The sequence below is a fragment of the Acanthaster planci genome, linkage group LG10 (assembly GCF_054643075.1).
Source record: "Acanthaster planci isolate LZ-2023a linkage group LG10, COTS_SCS, whole genome shotgun sequence".
Lineage (NCBI taxonomy): Eukaryota > Metazoa > Echinodermata > Asteroidea > Valvatida > Acanthasteridae > Acanthaster > Acanthaster planci.
In genome coordinates, this window is record NC_141786.1 from 4,536,358 (window position 1) to 4,551,253 (window position 14,896).

General features: G+C 43.2%; 1 protein-coding gene across 1 annotated transcript; it reads left to right on the forward strand.

Moving 5' to 3' along the window:
* Positions 1-19: 19 nt before the first annotated feature.
* On the forward strand, positions 20-12,082 carry LOC110986498 (steroid 17-alpha-hydroxylase/17,20 lyase-like). Its single transcript, XM_022248399.2, has 10 exons — positions 20-179; positions 4,315-4,544; positions 4,692-4,871; positions 7,556-7,649; positions 7,905-8,063; positions 8,466-8,671; positions 9,147-9,275; positions 9,914-10,150; positions 10,505-10,603; positions 11,072-12,082. The coding sequence occupies exons 2-10, from the start codon at positions 4,343-4,345 to the stop codon at positions 11,323-11,325; spliced, it is 1,560 nt and encodes a 519-aa protein (XP_022104091.2). The 5' UTR covers positions 20-179; positions 4,315-4,342; the 3' UTR covers positions 11,326-12,082.
* Positions 12,083-14,896: the final 2,814 nt, after the last annotated feature.

The window sequence follows — 14,896 nt, forward strand, 5'->3', positions numbered from 1 at the left end:
CCGTTCGTAGTGCCTCCGGCAACCTTATAAAAACACGCAGCCGATTGAAAGTTGTTTCAGATTGGTTGATACCACCAAACGAAGTGAAAACTGCGAGAACTTCCCAAAGACAGTTGATAAACTTCTGCACTTCAACATCACTGCTTTTTCTACTTGTTTGCGTATTTACTCTCATACTGGTAAGTATATTCGTATTTTAATGGGAAACCATGCAGGAGCCTCCAAACAGGGCCCCTCTATAGCCAACCCAACTCTAAACGTTAGTGTGGGTCGTACAGGGTACGTCGACGTCGCTTCCTAATGTTATGGGTCGACCATGCTTACTTGACACCTGTCATCTAAGCGAGTAGAGTTTCTTATGCAAGTCACTTCTCGCTCTTCCTCATTCCTTCAAATATTGCGTTGGTTCAACAGTACTTAAGATACATTCGTAAGTGATCATTTTCTGTCAGTGTTAACCTAATGAAGGAGTTGAGAATACCAGCTCTGGCGATAGCGACGCATTGCGGTCGTTAGTCTTATCATAGAGGATATCTTCCCGCCGGTGTTTTCAACAGTATTATTTACCTGCAGCATCGCAATCCTTTAATGGGAAACAATCGTGTGATGGTATCATTCGACCAGTTGTACTGAAAATCTTAAAACGGGCATGACAGGGCTGAATGTACACTGACGACCTCTGACCAAAGTTGCATTTTAAATAGAAAAAATTAACTCTATCTTTCAGCAAAACCTGTTGATTGGAATGTTAGGGAATTCACATTTCAGCAAACTAACGTTGTTTCTCAGTAGCCAGGAATTTGAATATTAGAACTGGGGTCGTGTCGATAGTTCCGGCTAACTTTTCTAATTAATTCCGGTCTTATAAGTCAAGATTATTTTAAGGAAAAAATGTTTTGAAGAACGAAGATTCAACCCAAAGTAGCAACTGAGTGGCTCTTTATTTGTCCTGATCGACTTTTTTCAGTGTTTTTATGCCCTGTCTGGTAGTCCACAATTACACATCTGCACCAATCAACGCGGTATATACTGTACAATGAAATTAACTTTTACAGGTAGGAAAATAAAGTTACCCCTTGCCTTTGTGTGCTTCGATTTATAAGTTCCCGAGCCCCAGTCCTGTTTTCAGTATTGTGCTCGTTGGCCTCCTTAAAATGCCTAAAATTGCCCGGAGCGTATTATTCAAGGCTGTTTGCAGAAAAGAGTCGCGTCCTGTCTCATTCAGCAACCTTCTGTACACAACAGTTTGCGAATTCCCACGCTCATTAGAGCACTGAGCCTGGCTCTATATAATTACAGCGACTCCACTCTTCAGTGCTTGACCGGTGCCAGTCACAATGTCCATCGGTGCAAGGGTGTAGCGAGTCCCAGTGTTTAATGGGCAAAGCGCCGTCGTTTTTGTCAGTAGCAGCATTGTGTTTTCCTCAGCCATTTTTTTTGCTGACTATGAATGCCCAAATTCCATAAGCAATAGTGATTTAAGCCTGACTATTGCAACTGATACTGAAAACGTTTCATAGTTTTGTTTACTTGTTCGAGTTCTTGTAATAAAGACTGTTTACTAATCTAAATTGAATACATATCGCTTAAGATGTTTATGGAGGCAAAGTGTGAACATGGCAAGACTTGAGCTATATGAAGTAAGATGGGAAGAACTCATAGCAGAAAAAATGTAAGCCCCGCAGGGTGCGCGCGGTAATCATTCCATTTTTAACTTAAGCTTTGGAACGTGTTCAGATTATGGACCTGGCACGGTGCAGTACACTGTAGTTGCTGGGGTGTGCATTGTGCCGTCTTGCTGGTGAAAAGAAACTGCCCAGCGCGCGTTCCATCAGCTACAGTTTCCGCTCGACCTCAGCGAGGAAGGAAGACTGAAGTTGTGGACTTGTCCTTGGCATCCTGCCTTCACCGGTCCCGGCCCCTCGGATGACCCAGGCCGTGACCTGTCCTCGATTGTGGGCCCACTCTCGAAAGTTCAGCGAGAACTCAAGTGCACTCAAAACAAGTGTGTTGAACTACAGGGGGGCGGGGCAGCTGCCTGTACTGTAGAACCATTGGTTTGAAGCCGTCGATCCTATGGTCCGGCCTACACTGCTTGAAGGTACATGCACTCAGCTTTTTTCATACGGCATGTACATATCTCATCTAACCGTTTGGTGACCATAAATGCATTGCGAGACGAACTCAACTCTCGCTCTCTTTTCCGCTCCGATATTACGGAGCCACCAGCCGCATGGTAGTTTCTCAACCACTGTTTAGATGCGCATGCTGAGCATGTAACGGTGCTTGGCAGAACTTTAACACTGCATTTACGAAGCTCAACCACCGAAAGATATTAGCACGTTCAGCTACGCAACACATATAGGTCACGTAAGTCAAGTAAACTTTGGGCCTGTTTGTTTCACACGAATCTGGATCGCAATCAGTGATACATACCATCACTGGTTCGCTCCATACACGATCCATACGCGAACCAACGACTGATCACTATTCGCGATTGGGATTCGCATGACACAAACAGGCCCTATATTATATCTCTTAAGTGAGGAGATTGTGTTGTGGCCAGCGACACATATTACATGATAAATACTAACAAACATTTCACTTGCACACATCGAAGCATACATAAAATGCACAGTGCAAATTAACACAGCTAAAGAGGTTAGAAGGTGGAGATTAAAGTTCTTACACCTTTTAAAAGTTGACCCTGTGCGCTTTTTACACTAACACCTGTATTGACACTTCTTGGCTGCTGCTGCTGCAGCTGTTGCTCTTATTGAGAGGTCCAAAAAGCTGCAACCTTGCAAGGTTGATAAATATCCAACTGTCCCGGAATTCCGCTTAACAAGTGTAGTTGACCTTTGACTGGTTCCTGATCATAGCCAGGTACTTAACTTCTTATGGCCTCGTAGGTTACATCTCGTCCATAGAGGGTCATGCGGACTTTACCTTGCAAACATCATGGTCAAAATAATGCAGCACTCGGATGTGGGTTGTGACTGCAGTTTGGATCCGTTTGCCTGGAAAATTGCTCACTGACACTTCCACCGTGTGGCCTGACCACGATGGAAATTCACTTTCAATTACCAATCCTGCGGTTTCCCGTTGTTAAAGTAGTCTTAACAGACAACCGTTGTAAAAAATGAAAACATTGTCATACTTGAGGGTGTAGACCGAGGCCTGTTATGTTTTTCAGTGAGAGTGTAAAGTCTTGTTCAGTACACAAAACAAAGTCGATTGCATTTTGGATATCGAAAACTGTTTCGACTCGAGAAATATACAGACCTGAGATATATACCTAGATGAATCAACTGGCAAATGCGTGCGACTTCTTTTTGCAGTTGTGGGTTTTATTTCGTCCGTGGATAATATATTTTAAGATCGAAGGGGATCGTGTCTTTGTTACTGGAGAGTACACTGTGGAGTTCGAAAGCTGATCCACTGTAGCTTACATTAAATTTCAGATCCACCTTACAGGTACTTCATATCGTATATGTGATGGTGACTTTCGGTTTCGGTCAAAAATCCGGTTTCGATATTCCCTGCTCTTGTAGATGGAGGATATCGAATGTGCCCTAAAATAAATTCAGGTATAACTCGACCAAACTCGCGGTAATGTAAGGTGTGTTGAAACGAAATCCGGTTCAACGATAACCGCGCGGTTCGAAATGTTAATACTGAAGGCAGTGTCTTCTCCCTGCTTATTCTCCTGAACACATCCGCAGTGCGTGGCAGATATTTGGTAGGGATGAGGTACAAGCCGAATGCCTCCCTTCGTCAATTCCCTCCACACAAGTACACTTTCATTAGACTTGTTCTTCTGCGTATAGAGGACATTTAAACCCCATTACCTGTCCTTAGTTCAAAAACCAATTCTTATAGACAGCTGCTTGGAAAATAGACCTGCAAAATGCGGCGTGCGTTTTTGAATCAGAGCAAATTTGCGCGAAATCACCAATGCGCCAGCATGTGTCTTCCTTCAAAGGCTTTCAAAAATGTTTCAGATTTAAATCTACAGCCGATGCCAATAAAACTAGAATTGATTATAACCACCTGTCTGTAAAGGTGTTTCATTTGCACATCTAGGTTGATTTATTCATTTATTGGAAATCAAGAACTTCAGGACGGTAGATGTGTTACGAATGAATGTGAGTGTAGCCCATGTTTGTAACTTTGAGGCACTACAAAAACATTGTGCGCCCGGTGCAACAGGTTGAAAAGGTCGTAAGCTTTGTTCTGTTGTGAACGGTTGACATGATTAAAGAACAGGTATACATGTACATGTACCGGCCATACCCCTGTCTTATCACGCAGAACCAGAGGACAATCCAGCATCCTAGCCATGGTCATCATAGAAGCTGCAGCCTCAAGTGGAGCCGTTGCCGGTGCGGCGGTGACGGGCACCACCCTGGCCCTGTTCTTTGCCACTATTTGCCTCGTCGCTGCCATCGTGTCCATGACGCACCAACACCGTCGTCACCACCGGCGCCTGCCCAATTTCCCCGGGGGACCCCACCGAGTACCTCTGCTTGGGAACATTCCGCGTGAGTTAACCACCAATTCAGTACATGTACTAAGATTTCCCCCCTTGTTAAGACCAGTTAACCCCTTAGCTGTGAGGTTCAGTGCAGTGCTTTGAGATACGTGTACACATCAGGCTTTTTCAACTTACTTTTGAATTCTTTTTCCAGTTCTTACGGGCACTGACAAGCCGTATGTCGCGTGCACAGAGCTGGCTAAGAAACATGGAGACATGTACTCGCTGAAGTTGGGTGATGAGTGGTTTTTGGTCCTGAACAGCACTGAACTGATCAGGTCAGCTTTCGTTGACATGGCCGAGGAGTTTGCCGGGAGACCGCCCCTCTTTTCAAGTGAGTGTTGGGAAAGTATTTTTAATAAAGTTGATGTGTTTGGAAGTTGCTATTACATCCTCTGTGGGAGAACACATAAGGTTCCAACCAGCAGCAGGCACAAAGTTGTTTTGAAAGTCAGTGCTTCATAACTTTGGAATGGTATGCGGATATGTCATGCAAAAAGATCAAACTAATCCTGATGAGAACTAGGAGTTTTATCTTGACATTTTGGCCATAGCTCTATCCATCTTCAGTGGCACATCAACTAATCGTTAATCGCTCTCCAGCTCTTCTTTGTGCTAAGCCTTAAATCGCATTTAGCAGATTGTCATTGGCCCTCTCTGAAGACTAGGAAGAAAGGTGGATTTTCGCGTCGGCATGTCTGTACAATCACCACTGAACTGAGGCTGATTCTCTTTAACTGTTACAATGCCTGGCAGAGAAACAGGGATCGCATTTGGAAATAATTCTGTCTCAGTCTTGTTAATCCTACCAAACGTAACACAGCTAGCCTAATAATGCCAGAGTCCTTCACAATTCTTGGCCTCTTTGTTCAATTACGGAGGCGACTCTGCTTGAATGAGAATGAAATTGTTGGGGTATGAGACGACACCAGTACCTGGTGTAATGCGAAAACCTCACCCGTTCAGTGAAACAGTGCACAGCAGAGAATTTGACCACAACGAATCTGTGTTTTTTCCACTCGGTAACGATCTCACTCTTCAGTTCGAAAAAAAAAGGAAGTGACGTCACATTTTCAGTTTATTCACGCACTATGTACTACAGAGATGACGCCGCTCTGTTCGCATGTTCTGCCATGTTTGGATAGCTTTCAGATAATGCAGTTTTTCTATAGCAGCGGATATCAGACCAAAGACCTCTTCTGTGAACGCTCCAAGCCAGACTGACCCTCAAGTAAACACCTGCACCCATAGTACGGGGCAGGGATACCGATTCTAGGCCGGTTCGCCACGGAAGTTGATGACGTTTACTTCCGGGTATCAGTTCCGTTTAACCCTGGATCATGGAGTCCGCATGAAGCCAGACACTTCCGTTTTATATAGCGATTATACTTATATGAAGAACAAACACATCCAACTGGATGAACCTCAAATGCTTTTGTCCTTTCTTTTTCTTGCCACGGTGAATTCGTGACTTGTCAGAATGATTGGCTATTTGCATAGCTGTTTTGCGTGTAAACTCGGGGGCAGCTCATAGTCCGTGGTTCCCGCTTCTCTCACGCATCACAGCACAGGAATTTATCCAACTCCTGTTCTTCGTCGCTATTCGTATCAAAACGCAGAGCCCACCTGTGAACGTTAGAATAGAAAACGAAACTCAACACCTGCATAAATAAACGCATCGTTAATCAACGTGTCATCAGAATTGATTTCCGGGGGAGGGTAAACGACTTTTTTTTCCAGGGGAGAGTTTCTGATGGAGCAGAGCACTTGGGATAAACCGTTAACAGTGAAGCGGGATCTATATGTTTAGGCCTTTTTAGGCAAATCTGTACTCTCCACCCCTTTCTTCTTTTTCTTGTTACATTTCTTCAGTTTTTTTTTTTTATTTCTCCTCTTTTTTTAAATACTTTTGTCAGTCCCGTTGTCCACCCCTCGCTAAGCCCATGGTTATCGTAGTACAACAGCCACAATATTTTCAGCTTCTCTGTTAAAGAACCCAAAGGCAGGCTTGATTGCCGAGCAGTTGCAGATACATAGACTATATTTGAGATGGGTCAAGGTTATATACTGTCATCGATCGTCACAAACCAAGCTGAATACCGTGTGGCTGACTGGCCGCTGGCATACTTGTAACTCTCCAAATATGCAAGCAAATAGGGCTCTTACATGTTTTCATATCTAGTCACCATCGTAGTGTTGTTCAAGTTCATACAACTTGCGCCTTTTTCTTATAGATTATCATGCTAAATGGCATGGGGAGATGTGTCGCAAATTTTCTGAATCTGGAGTTTATAGGACATTTTAGAGTGAAAATCACTCTGAATTTAGGTTGAATATGAGAACTGCTTCAAGTATAAACCCGAGTGAAATCTATTCTATAGATTGAATCTCACTCGAATATATTTTGCCCTAGGTTCAGTTTGAGACAGTCGAGTGGACAGAATTTTCACTCTTCGGAAGTTAAAGAGTAGAGCTCAGAAAAAAAACAAACAAACAAATTCGATGTACGGAAAATGACCAACGAATCAAGATTGGGCGCAGTCCTTTATAGCGCATAAGTTTCTGACCGTTGTCAGCCCTTAGATACGTCAAAACGTTGGGGATCAAGGTTGAGGTAGATTCAGTCGCTGGGGTCGTCACGACAAATTGAATAGGCTTATCGGAAGATTTCAGAATTGACCCTATTCAGAAGTCGCCCACATTGAATTGTGAGCGAGGTGAACATTGTTGTATTGGCACCTGAGAATTAAAATTGAAAGTACTGAGCAAAAACTTCAGTATAAATTAATGTCATTTATGCTGATGAAGAATTGAAAAATTGTGATGAAATGCTTCAAAATGTTTTAAGACACAGTTTAAAAAAATGAAATTGAGGGAGCACAAAATCGTCTGGCGCCATCCCATGTAACAGATCACAGGTAATAGGACAGAGTTTGACGACGAAATCAAAAAATGACTTCCCTGTGAATAGAGTCTGTTAATCACGGATTTTCCTTCGATTTATTTCCTTGCCAACAGCCGAGAGACTCACTGAAGGGTTTAAGGACATCTCATTCACCGATTATTCCCCGGAATGGAAACATCACCGTCGACTTTTCACCAAGTCACTCAGGTAAGAGACCAACCGAATGAAAGCATCTGTCAATTGTCGTAGGACGCCAATGACCAAGTATCCATGAACCCACAGTCATTGATCAAAATCCCTTCACTCCTTAAAATAAATACATCTGTAATATATTTCTTTAACAAAAATTGAAAAACAAGTACATGAATGAACATGTATTCTAAGTCCATGTTGAAATTCAAAATTTTGTCCCAAAAAGCAATTTGACGAGGAGACCGTTTTTTTTTCCAATTATTAAATTAGGGATTTCACCAGTGGAACCAGACTAGAGTCCATTGTGCACGAGCGGTTGGGCGCGCTGGAAGAGTACCTAGACGCCCGCCTTGGTCAGGAAGTCAACGCGACTTACATCATTGACCTGGTTATTCTGGGCGTCCTTACACGTTTGTCTTTCGGATACGAGTGAGTACTCAGTATGATGATTATGAAAAATCTAATGTTCGTTCGCGCAGTTACAAGAGCACTGCCCTCTCTGCGTCCCCTGTAAAGTACAGTTATATCTAAAAGCTGTGGCCTCAGGTTTGTGACCTCCGTAACATGTAAAGCCAGTGTTAACAACTTGAATGTCTGAGCTTTTTTTCCTGTTCTGAAGCCTGTCATTTCTGTACTATGTCGTTTATTAGTGCTGTGCTTTTCTTTGTTCGTCGACTTGGTCACCAGTACTTATCTACGATGCAAAGAGCGCATTATAAAGTGTAGGAAGTAATCCATTTTTAGTGTAAATCACGGAAAGCCGCTTTTTCCCACATTCCGACATTAAAGCATGCTAAATATACGGCCCACTTTTTGTGTTTCACCGACCAGAAACGACAATATCCACGAGGAGATGATGCGCCTGATACCGGGAGATGTTGCCATGCTGGTCATCGGCAAGCGGATGGCTGTTGACGCTTTCTCATGGATGAAGCATTTCTCGCACAAAGAGAAAAAGTTCATCAAGGCAGTTAGCACCGAGTTCAACGGACTCATCGGTGCTGAGGTTGAGCGTCACAAGGACACTTATGACCCTGGTGAGTGCACCTAAGTGCTCGTCGAAATATAATATCGCAGAAACGTCAAAACACCGAAACATACATACATTCTTTCATGCATACATCAAAGGGAGAATGTTGTAATATTAGTTTTTTAAGTTTACAATATATCAAGCAGAGCCGCGTTTGAGATGAGTCACCGCTCAACGGCCCAGCGCACGGTAGCTCGCAGGGAACTGTATTGCGAAAAATACTACTTGTGTTTTCTTAATTCGAAGGATTGTTGACTCGTCACAGACTAGTGCATGTAACCCAGTACCAGTAAACATCTTACTCAGCAGCGCAACGGTATCTCAAAGCTTAAACTTACCGTGAAATCAGAGTGGCATTTACAGCCATCTTGAGAAATGTCTGTACTGGCAAATGCCACGGTAAAAACTGATGTTCAAGGTCCTTTGACCCGAACGGTACAATCTTAGACTGATCTCCTGGTGTACCCTCCGTTTCACAACAGCGAACACTCGAGACATGATCGATGAGCTGATCAGAGCCCAGAAGGAAGCCAAAGACAACGGCGACACGGATCTAGACTTCTTCTCGGACACTCACATTGCACAAACCGTCGCCAACATCCTTGTTGGAGGTAGGTACATCATCGTAGGATTTGAATGCTTTAAATGTGGAAGGGTGCTCTTTGAATGACATCCTTTCAGACGTACAAAAACGAAACCATGAGATAAAACTTGACTTTCGTAATGAAAAATTACCACTTCAGTGTTCTGCTTAGATGCAGAAAACCTATATATATATAAAATACAGGCATCATACTGCGGTAAATGAAGTACGCTTTACAAGTTTTTTTTACTTGTAAGGTGCATTTATGCCTTTGTGAGTCCAGAAATATCGCTATGGGGCGTGTGAGAAGCAATGGGAGACTTTAATTTTCTTAAGTTGGTTTGAAAGTAGCATTCAGTGACCTATCAGTGTGCTTCATGGGAGCGTGCATCCTTTCAATAAAAAGTGAAAGTGGTGTCTCGAATTCATGACCCTTTTCTCATTTTCACTAACAACAGGAGTCAACTCTGTCGAAACACCTGTTTGCTGAATTTTACGCCGAATGATTGTGAAACTTTGTCTCAAATTTTTGTCGCCTCAACATCATTTAACTTTAAAAATCAAGGCATTTATGCTTTGCTACTTTTCAATTTACTTTTCAAAACTAGAAGGATTTTTTTGTTTATTTTAATTACGAGTTGTTTTCATCTGCATGTACTCATGAAGGCGGCATTGGGACTTCACACAGCAGCTACTGGGCCCTCGCTTGCATGACGGAAAATCCACATCTGCAAGAGAAAGTCGCCGAGGTCGTAGAGAGCGCTGTTGGCCACGACCGCATGCCTGCCCTGAGCGACCGTAGCGCCCTGAAGTACGTGGAAGCCCTTGTGATGGAGGCGCTCAGATATGCGTCCGCTGCTCCCATTGGCGTGCCGAGGACTGCCACTCGTGACGTCCACTTCCGTGAGTATTATACAGTGTTAATAATGGATCATTGACACTTTCAAAATGACATCGTGTTAACTTCTCCCTACTTCCTGCTTTGATGGAAAATACTCTTCTCGGAGACCTTACAACCAAGTGTTTCAAACATAAAGACAGGATCTCGATGGTGTTGTTTTATCACTTCCTGACAGGCCAAGTACAAGGAAATGAGGAAAGATAAAAAGGTGATGTCAGGAAATGTTTCAGAAGAACAAAAGTTCAAAGCTGTTTATCAGTTATACATGTCATTCGTTTTATTTTCTTTCATTAATCTTTTTAAAACCGAATGCACTTTCTAATTCGTCGTGATGTGGTTTCTTTTCTAATATGTAGGTGGATACCGAATTCCAAAAGGGACACCTGTCATGTATAACATGTACGCCGTTCATTTTGATGAAAAGAACTTTGAGGAGCCTTTCCAGTTTAAACCAGGTGAGAAGAACTCGAATATTATTATTTTCAAGCCCTTATGCTGTTTGTCTTGCTCGCTCATCCCAACTCCAGCTTGTCCATTTTGTTTCTGCTATTTGTCTTGCATTTGCAGTTCTATACTGCCCCAGTCCTCAGTTGTATTTGCTAGCTTCAGGGGGCTTAGAATCGACATTTAGCTCAGCACTGTAAAAACTAACTATACAGACATTTCAAACTTAAAATACGAAGAGGAATTACCGTTTGGATCCTTGTTGAATCTTTCTCAAATGCAACAGCTCAAGCCCATGAGATAAAGGGGCCTCCTGGTGTCTCTGCAATTTAAGTGTATGAGGTTTAGACCGTTGTACATTATTGTAATAATAATATATATTGTAATTGTTGGCAGCAAATTAAAGTTCTTAAATAGCTTCATTCTTGCAGTTGTTGAATCTCATGTTTCAGTATTTTTCGGTTTTTTTTTCCTTTCAGAGCGCTTTTTGAAGGAGGATGGCTCCATCAAGCATTCCCAGAGCTACCTTCCCTTCAACATCGGGCACCGTCAGTGCCTGGGCAAGACCCAAGGGGAGGTCATCTGCTTCCTCGTCTACTCCTGGCTCTTCCAGCGGTACACCTTCAGCAAGGTTCCCGAGCAGCAAGACCAGCCTCTCCTTGAGCAAAACCCTGAGATTCAGGCTGCGCGCTCCCCCAAACCCTTCAAGGTGATCGTGCACAAGCGGTACTAGGTGACGTCACTATCGGCGACAAGGTGGTATTGGAAGTGGGAATAACTGTCAGGCGATCATGTTGTTTCTTTCCCGAACAGCATGCGAAAGATGTTGTTGCTAAGAATGTGCTATTAATGTGTTGTTTTAACCAGTTCCTACAGTCATTTGTGCTGTATGTTTGACATTTCATTTAATGTTGATCAACGTTGTCATGTTAGAAGAAGAATTATAGGAAGGTAGCATACAGAAGTATGTAATGTAAAAAATGGCGCGAAATGGGGCTAACATGCAGCAATCAGTACTCTGTGTTAGAGGCATTTAGAATCTACAAGTCTCTTATCGTTGAGAAAGCACTCACTTCTAGTATTTATCTACGCTTATTTATTAAACTTTAAGCACTGTTTGTATATTTGTATTTATGGGAGATTGCTTAATCTTTATATTTATTACAGTAAATCTATGGTTACCACGGGTGGTGAACAACATTGTTCAGTCTATTCTATTGCAGGTTTAACTTATCAACAGTAGGCTTCAAAAGAAACTCCACTTTGGTGTACATTTTTATTAAAAAATAACCACAAAATAATGGTACTTCCATCGTTTGTACACTACATTCCTACGTCATATCAAATGCTGGAGCTTCGTTTGCATGTAGGATGTAACTTCTGATATTTGTATTTTGTAATCCAAACTGTTATTTAATTTTGATTTTGTCACCTAAAATTAAAACACGGTCCGTATTAAAAGGCAATATGCCATTGTAATCGACACACAATGTTCTCTGGATTTGGACGTTTCGTGTGGTACCCGGAAACAGAAGAAATGCAAAGATCAGATCAACCAGTCTCATATGCATGCATTCGTTAATATGAGAATTAAAAAAAAAATACAGTGCGCATCACCTTAGACAGGGGTCCGCAACGATAATTTGCACAGGTGCAGTTAGACAAAAATAAATTGGAAAAGTACCCCACAATTTGACTACACACCATGCGCATAATATAGTCAATCAGCAATACTTCTTAATCCCGACACCTGGCGTGGATATGAAGCATTGAACAAAAACGTGGTCGCGGGGTGTTCCTCGCTGGCATGACTGTCGAATACATTGATATATAAATCCATAGACGGACAGCTCTTATTCCATATGCAGCAAGGTATGAGACGGAGAGAACCCCCCCCCTGCTTTGTGTTGGTCATTGTCTCGCAGGAATCTGGGGAATTCCTTTCAGACATCTTGGGGGGATGTGTTAAGTAACAATAGTCTGAAATGTGTATAGGGATTGGACATGTTGGGGGGTACCCCTCAGTCTCATTTCTTGCTGGGTATATCTTATTCAAAACAACGGCAGGGTGCCGAGACGGCACCCAATAAATCCAAAAGCGTGGGCAACTTCAGCCCCTCGGTATGGGGAATTTAGTCATTTTTCGGCTGTGACAAAACCCTCTGTTTACTTCATCTTACCCATGCATGATCGAAGCAGTGCAGTTGCAATCTTCGAAAAAAAAGAGATAGGAGTACCACACAGTAAAAAGGGAAAGTATTTTGAGAGCACATGTTTGCGCCGCGCAATTTGCACTAAATGCGCTGCCATCCATCGTTTCGCCTACTGCTTGCCCTCGCGTTTTAAAGGCAGGAAGGGAGGGAGGGAGGTGGAAAGGACTTATGTGCTCAAGTTTCTTGGTGTTTTTATCTCAAATTCTTTGGCATGGGATGAACACGTAAACTACTAATGTTAAGTAATAACATTGTCATTATGTTTTAATTTACTGTAATTGAAAGCGTTCTTACGCTGTCTATCACCCTCACGTCTTTTGATACGTGTGTGTGTTGATTTGAGATAGACTATCATTAGTTGCATTGTGTAAGATGTAGTTTTTTGTAGACAGCACTTTAGCCGGAGCTAATGTAGCCTCCGACTAAGGCGAGGGCGCCCTCCTCCTCGAGGCGCGGTGTGTCGGACGGCACGCCGGAGAGTCCCTGAGCGGCTAGGGACGAGTCCGTTGGGATCTAAGTATACCGTCCCCCAAGAAAGTTGGTCTCCGTTGAGATAATGGCTAATCTGATTAGTCGTAACTTAATAACGTAACCAAGACCTGACTTGAAATAAACTTCGCCTGGACACCTGACTTATATACAACAATTAACAAGCGGCTGCTTTATTCATCAACGCACTCAACCAATACACCAGTAGAGGGCGCTATTGACGGGGAGACTGTGTAATTATATGTGACCGGACTTCGCCCAGAGCAGCGAACACCACAATTAATTGTGGGCATCCAGTGCCAAATCAAGGACTTTAGCAAGTCTATGGAGCTTAATGTCAAGGCTGCACTACACGCAACTCACGTCACGAGATAGCAATCCGCCCTTGCATCGACCGCAAGCTCCTATCAGGAACTATAACGCACCACCAATCAGCCCCTCAACCTACCGAACCCCTCAAACACACACACACCACTCCGACTTAGGCACAGTCACACTAGGCTAGGTGACTTTAACCCTTACACAGGATTCTTGACCCATACCTCGGGATCAGCCCTTTATCAAGACGACTAGTCCTAGCCTACGTGCGCCTTTTATAGCTTTTGCGCTGCTCTGACCACGCCCGCGCACGCGCTCACGTGACTAAGCAGTGACTTCGGCTGCCCTATCGCACAACGCACAAGGCGGAGCCTATGCGCCGTGCTTGCTTATCACACAGCTATGCGTGCCTAACATCTGCCTCTGTTACTGGGCAGGGCGCCATCTATAACTCTGCACCGTGCCAGTGACTAGCGCCCTCTGTCACGTCACACTTCCTACATAGGGAAGGATCGGGTTTTTGCTGCCCTTTTTTGTGTGGTTGGACTTGGAACGAGTGTGAAAACAGTAAAAAATGATCGTTGATTGCCTTAGCAAAAAGGATAATATCGACCGATTACTTGAACTTTGCTTGCACAGACCGCTTGCATTGTTATTTTCTCAGCTTTAGAAATAATTCCTTTGAGAATACAGTCCCCAAAATGAAATTCGTTGTGGCGGCCTAACTCTACTCCACCGAACTTAACACTTAGAGGTGACGTGTGGTTATGGCTCCTCCCTACACACAAATAGCGCTTTTGCTTTTGCCGTGAAAGTTGTGAGCCGCCGTAAGTCATTCATTCCTGAGAACGGCACACTTAGACCAACGGCCAGACCTGTTACCCGGATGAATGTACTCTACTAACGTATACACGAGCGCGTGCATTATGCGTTGAGGTGTACATGTACATGATTGTACGGGTGGTTTGCATTTATAGTACATATAACGCTGGGGATATGAGAACCATGAATTTCAACATCTCCTGTCAATATCAGTGGCAAATAGACCTGAGTTTCAATGACAAATGTAATAATGTAAACTTATTGTAGGCATTCTTTTATGTTCGTCTTTCACCCCCCCCGGCACTGAAATATTGCATACGGCAAGGACATACTGTACAATTAATGCGGGAAATAGCGTCATCGGTGCTGAGTTAGGTTGACATGCAAACTCGGCTAGTCCGGAAGAGAGAAAAATCTAGTGGAAAACTAATCACAGCCTTCGTACCTTTCTCCACCACAGCC